This window comes from Hevea brasiliensis, chromosome 9 (genome assembly GCF_030052815.1).
Source record: "Hevea brasiliensis isolate MT/VB/25A 57/8 chromosome 9, ASM3005281v1, whole genome shotgun sequence".
Classification (NCBI taxonomy): Eukaryota; Viridiplantae; Streptophyta; class Magnoliopsida; order Malpighiales; family Euphorbiaceae; genus Hevea; species Hevea brasiliensis.
Window position 1 is genome coordinate 24,165,250 of NC_079501.1, and position 6,673 is coordinate 24,171,922.

At 33.8% G+C, this 6,673-nt stretch overlaps 1 protein-coding gene across 1 annotated transcript; it reads right to left on the reverse strand.

Annotated features, from left to right (window-relative positions):
- Window positions 1-370: 370 nt before the first annotated feature.
- LOC110660848 ((S)-ureidoglycine aminohydrolase) lies at window positions 371-6,329 on the reverse strand. Its single transcript, XM_021819286.2, has 13 exons — window positions 6,163-6,329; window positions 5,758-5,883; window positions 5,343-5,430; window positions 5,185-5,261; window positions 4,540-4,579; window positions 4,379-4,445; window positions 4,144-4,229; window positions 3,764-3,845; window positions 3,347-3,403; window positions 2,631-2,669; window positions 1,580-1,650; window positions 905-958; window positions 371-730 (listed from the first exon to the last, which is right to left on the reverse strand). Exons 1-13 carry the CDS (start codon window positions 6,224-6,226, stop codon window positions 661-663), a joined length of 921 nt encoding a protein of 306 aa, XP_021674978.2. The 5' UTR covers window positions 6,227-6,329; the 3' UTR covers window positions 371-660.
- Window positions 6,330-6,673: the final 344 nt, after the last annotated feature.

Genomic DNA, 6,673 nt, shown 5'->3' on the forward strand with positions numbered 1-6,673 from the left:
AACTAAATATTAGACTTGAGAAGAGGATACAAGTTTACCTTCGTTATGATTTTCTAGCTGGTTCAAATGGGCAGGAGTGTACTTTTGAAGGGAACCTAATTTTTAGCTGACTTGACAAAGATGCTACTGTTTTATTATGTAAGTACAACACAACATAGATATGCAATAAACGTATTCATGGTCTATATATTCATGGGAGGATCAATTTTCAGTAAATTGTAGCATCAATGGAAATTGTTCATCATATCACAAAAAAAAGCATATCAGAAATTTCGAATTTTGCAAGGCATTTCACTATCTCAAAATTACAATCAAATGCAGATGCCAGATGACTTGCCACAAGGAGTTTCTGATAGAATCATAGGCAACGTAAACTAAAATGTAGTTAACTAAATTATAATCTTTGCAGGTTTATGATCAACAGAAAATATCCCACCAATGCTCAAGAATCTTTTATTTTACATGAGGACAGAATGTCAATTTATTTACCAAATAAGTTTTACAAACTCAGTTTTCTGGTACCATAAGCAGATTACACAAGGATGACTGTCACCCATCCATTGTAACGTTTATAGGCTTTTGCAGCATGTTTATTGCTCCATAAATTGACCTCTCCTTGCCAGAAATGAAGCCCAAGGGCAAATTTTTTGCTGCATGTCATTACAATGGATTCCTGTTTACATCTTTGTACAGCAAATACCGTGACCGGGTTTTACCGAGAGCAGCATACCTAAAATAGCATTAAAATATAAATATTTGCCTATAAGATTTTGGTGCATTGGAGATATATTATATTTAGCACGTGTGTGTGTGTGTGTGTGTGTGTGTGTGTGTGTGTGTGTGTGTGTGTGTGTACGTGTGTGTGTGAGAGAGAGAGAGAGAGAAAGGTCATTATCTTCCTTACCACTGAGGCACAAATGGGGCCATCCAAATGACATCACCAGATTGGACTGGATACCTACCAAAAAAAAAAAAAAAGCATATAATTATGCCGTAAGAACAGACTTTGTAGAAGTGGTAGAAAATAGCAGAAAAGAGCAAATCAAAAGCAGGCATATTATAGGTTAAAGTAATGTTACATCAAAGATATTCTGCAAGTATTGAGCAAAGCACCCACTCATAGCTTGGCTGCGTAAAGCATGGCCATGGTATTTTGAATTTGGCACATAAAGAACAGACATTTAGAATCACAAAGAAGGAACCAACTCTGACAGGAAAGCATATTATTCACTCTTTCGGTGCACCTAATATATTATACTCCAAAAAGTCAAAATCGTTTCAGCTGTTTGATTTTCAGAAAAAGAGAATTCCATGTGTGTATCAAATATAGATATAAAAGCACTTATCATTTATGAAGTGAATCAAGTAATTACACATAAATATAACATCTGTGTTTTTCCTGCCTTATGATGTACTCCTGTGGATAAGCTTCCTAGCAAAGCAGTAAGATTTTGAGATACTATACAATGTCTATAAAATGCAGAAGCATTAAGGAAATAGCTAATATTACAGATGATTCTCAAGAAAATACAAGTAATACACATTTATCATAGTTGCAACTTCAGAATAAACCTCTTACCAGCTATCACCCAGACGATAAATACCATTTCCCTCTAATAGCAGTAAACCATGCTGATTATAATGGACTTCCTGTGAAGCAAGCAAACAGGGGGAGAAAGAGGTGTCATATTTGCATGGCTGAAACATGGAAAAGTTATTGAGAATGTAGGATTTTTAAGAAATATGCTACAACTCTCAATATATGAAGTAAAGCCCAACAGTTTCCAAAAAAAATTTAGCATTTTGAGGGACACATCGCACATGGCTATGCTTCATATTCTCTCCACAAATCAGTTCTTTCTGAAGAATGGACAAAATTTAGTTGAATATTTTATAATTTAGTTGTATGCTTCACATTCTGTGTTTGTTTGTCATTCTCCATTGTGTTGATATTGAAGGAATGAAACAGTATGAACAAAAGAAAATCATACCTAAGCTTTTGAAATGAAGTAAATTTGGAAAGCTAAGGTATCACCCCAGGTGCAAGCTTTTGCTTGGCCTGTAATTTTCCAAAAGGAAAGTGCTAATGGCTTGTTGCTGAAAGGGAGGCTTAACCAGGTTTTATCTCTTGATGATACATCATTTGTTATGAGCATAAAGAGTATCATCAATATTTTTTAGCACACTCTGTGGTGGCTTGGAAACTTTGAAACTGCCTTTTTGGTCTTTTCGATTAGAATTTGATATGTAGAGTCTGGACATTTCGAGTTGTCCGATATGAAGAAAGTTAGTTGAGAAAAGATGCTAAAGCTTTCTTTGTTTCTTTATTTTTTTTTAGCAGCATTATGGAATATTCGAATGGAGAGGAATATGAGCTTTTCCAAAATCAGAATTTGTCCCTCAGCCCTTCATAGGACATGATGGTTTTTTACGCTTCTTGTGAGCTTATGCTCTAGGGGCTTTCAGATGAAAGTCCATTAAGTGTTGCTCATGGAGCAATATATTTTCACTCTTATCCTTATATATTGCTAGTTTTTATAATGTTGGCTAGGATTTCTTATTTAGAAAAGTAAAAATAAAAAAAGAAGATTTCAGAATGAAGGACAGTTTCAATCAGAAAGAAAGCATACTTTCACATTAAGGAATTCACCGGGTTGAAAATCCATGATCTGCAGGCAGGCAGGAGAATCATTATATGAAAAGAGAATAAAACATCTCCAAAAGACTTGTAAGCATCAAATTTACTCAAAACTAACAAAAGACGAGAAGTTTGAACAATCGCAAAATAATATCCCAGTAACACACTCTAAAATATAATCCTAAATTCCATGTTACAGCATTTTAAATTTAAAAAATAATGATAAAAAAAATTTCCAGTGCATGAAACTCTGAGTCAGCAACAATAGCTTCAACTGGCAACCGTAATAAGTTAAACTAATCAGTCAGGCCCTAACTTGTATCCTTCAGTGCAGTGAATGATGACTTCTATTTGACATGTTGGACATAAACATTGAAATCTAGCGCATCAAGTATTCTAATCAGCTAATCTCATATTTTCCACTCAATAGAACCCCCATGCAGAAATACATCTAGTAAACCATGCACAGAGAGAGAGAGAGAGAGAGAGAGAGAGAGAGAGAGAGAGAGAGAGAAGTATGGATTGAAACTTCCATCATCCAAAAGGTGGATTGAAACTTCCATCATCCAAAAGGGTCCAAAATTCCATGTCAAGTGCAGTAACAAATCTGAATTTATCACCTCAATAGAAAAAAAAATGTTTATTGGACTTTTCATTTAAATCATATGGCTATAAAGATTGAACTTTGGGAAACAAGACATATCTTACATGGATATTGAAGTCATAAGGCAGTGATGGGGGAAGAAGCTTCCTAAGTTCAAACACCTGTCAACAAGTAAAGAATACTATGTCATTTAGCACACTAAAAATTTAGTGAAATGATAACAGCATATAAGCCAAAGAATCGCAATGTATATACCAAGCACAGCTATCGTTAGTGTAAATTCCATAGCAAAAAATTCAGTATCATAAAATTTAGATATTTCAAAAGTGTAAGATATAACTAAAAAATATAAAGAAAATATTTTATCCTTAATAGCTGATGAGTGATTCATGGAGACTTGGGGATAAATGTTTGACTTGAAAGACAACTCTACAAACCCCTGCGTGGTCCTTTGAATTATCTTTGAGTGTCATTTAAAAGTTAAAACTATGAGCAAAACAAAACAATAATTAGTAACTTACCTCCCCTGGAGTCTCAAGAATTGGCTGCTCGTCTGTTGAACCCACAATCAGTTCAGTAATTAGATTGTCTAGGGAAGCATACCTGGAAGGATAAGAAATGGATTTGGTGCTCACAATTACTAAGAATATTTTAATAGCTAAACTTCAGGAGAGTAAGTAGTAAACCTGATAAAAGAGAAATCTATAGCAATGGATTATGAACCAATCATCATTAGCCTTAAAAATATCTTGGTATCATAACTTGACAAGGAAATAGAGAATTCAACCAATTTCAATAACACAAATGCTGTTGATAAGGCTGCTCCATGCCGACAGTTAAAAGGAATGACAAATGGCTATTCATTTGATTAACCTTGACCATAATTCACAAGGAAACAAACCTTCGTTCAAAGACAGCAAGAGTAGCAGATGCATCACATTCCACAGAATGTTCAAAATTTGGAGGTAAATAGGCATATGAATCCACCTATACAACCACAGTATAACATCAAAATTCTAAGGCCTGCACCAACAAAAAAACTAGAAAACTAAAGCTACAAGATATAGCTTCACAAATACAAATGTAGCAAGTGTGTGCTCATATGCAGTTAATGAATGTATGCCAGACAGTCTCACCATTATTTTGTGACTGGTGCTAGATGTATTCGTGAGAGTCACAGAACCCTGAACTACGAATATGAACCTATTAAGTATATGAAGAAAATAAGTATTAGACATGATTATACTTGGATCATTCAATTGATCATGAAATTAAAAACTTAGAAAAATTAATACACCTCTCTACATCAAGAGGAGGGAGCCCTGATCTTGATTTTCCTGTAAAGGTGGTGCTTATATTAATTAACAAAAAAACAAATTTAGTAGGTAGGCATACCATGTTTTCCAGATGAATGCCACAAAACACAGATGCTTCACTTAAATTACAGAACATGAAGGAATGAGTTATCACACCAAAAGTTATCCAGAGATTTATTCTCTCTAAATGTTAGAATATAAATATTGCCTAATATGTATCCCTGTGCCATCTCCAAGAGGAAAATATTTAGCCTAGTCACATAAACATCACTATTACAGGATTGCAGCTCTGCCCTACTGACCACAGAGGAAGAAAGACGAAAGAAAATTTAGAAAGAGATTCAGATTCCAGCCAAAGTTGACCACCACCACAGATATTTCACCAAATTACCAATTCTAGATTAAAAAAGCAAGTTTTGACAACCCTATGCACTGATTAATGCATGATGAGTGCTAATATGTGATTGGAGAGCCAGGTGACAGCCTCAACTTACTATATTGTTTTATCTTATTAAAGTGCAGCACATGAATCATTGGATTCATAAACCATATTAGAATCTGGAATCCATGAAGAATGACAATAAAAAGCATAAATAAAACTTTTGACAGCTCAAATATGAACAAACCTTGCATCTTTGCTAAGTACATCACAAAGTGCGAGCCCATAGCTGGTGTGATTAGATATGCTCCTAATGTATTTGTCCTATCAAATAAATTTAAATGAGCAAACAAGCAATAAGGTCATATTTTCTAACAACAAAAGGAAATGTAAAGCTGCAATTACCACCCAGGTAAAGGACTGAATACATGACTTTCAGGTGTTATTAAAGCATGGTCTCTTTTATAAACACTGCGTGTGAAACCTGGTAAGTCTGCCCAGAAACAACCAAATGAAACTTCAGATGGCTAAACTTCTACATAAGCAGTCTACTTAGTGATTAAAAAAGAACAACAAAAGGAAATTAAATATGAAACATTTGTTTTTAATTTTCTAGTTCCTAAAAACATAAATATTCTGTTCGCCAAAGACCTGACACATAGTATTTGTTTAATCACCCTGAAATACAAGGGCTGAATTGTTAATTTCAGAAGTCCATCCCCATGGTTCTGATTCGGCCCCGAATTACTACCTTTCTATTTGCACAAGCTAAAAATTTGAGTTCTATTTCTATGTAATAAAGTTTGGAGAAAATACTAACCTTGAAGATGAGAAGGGGAAAGAGTGGGATTTGTAACTTTCCAGTAGCGAGGTTTGGAACCCTTTTCCGCATCAAATAATGAAGGTGCGGAGCAGAACCCTCCATCACTTAAAGCTGTAACCAAACCTACAATAAAATAGTGAAACATTCAGTTAAAATCTTAATCAAGTCTTAAAAAGTTCTTCCCCCTTCAAAAAACAGAAAAAGAAAAACTCCTTTCTAATTGCCTAGAAAGCTAATAATAATCGCGTGTTTCCATACTATTTCTTCCAAAACAAAGCAACTCCACTCCACTAATAATTTGAAAAACAAACAATCCGAGTAAGGCCATAGTGTGGAGTGTGTGCTTTCTCCGGAAACAGACAAAAAGCGAGAAGATTGACCGAATGAAGGAAGTGGTCGTACTTAACATCATAGAGATCAGTAGGAGGAGAAGAGAGTGTAGCGAAAACATGGAGGGAACTGGCATCTGCTTCGATTGGGTAAGTGAGTGAGCAAGCGAGCGCAGAAAGCTTCTTTTTCGGCTGCGTCGCTTTGAAATAGTTTTTTCGGAAACGCCTATTTTTCGATACTGTCAGATGCATTTATAGAATTTATATTTTATTTTATATAGAATTGATTATATTAATAAAAAAATAATAACACTTTATAAAATTATGAATAATATGATAAAATAATACTTTAAATTAATAAAGGTATTATATTTTTATTATTAAAAGTAAATCATTTAGATTTCCCAAAGGGAGAAATAATTTAGAATTTAATATTATATAAAAATAGCATATTTGTATAAATTTTTTAAGTATATATTATTATTATTTTTAATTTAGTATATATATTAATCAGATATTCTATATATATTATAGCTCAAAAGGGAAAAGATAGATTCTTTCACTCTATAGCTAAATAAATACCA

Excerpts from the sequence above, each read along its gene's own strand:
- LOC110660848 (XM_021819286.2), bottom strand. The coding sequence starts at position 6,226 with ATGCCAGTTCCCTCCATGTTTTCGCTACACTCTCTTCTCCTCCTACTG. Across the intron at positions 5,431-5,757 it reads TTCCCCTTCTCATCTTCAAG|ACTTACCAGGTTTCACACGC; the intron begins GTTAGTATTTTC and ends GTTTCTGGGCAG. Across the intron at positions 1,651-2,630 it reads GTGAATTCCTTAATGTGAAA|GAAGTCCATTATAATCAGCA; the intron begins GTATGCTTTCTT and ends CTTGCTTCACAG.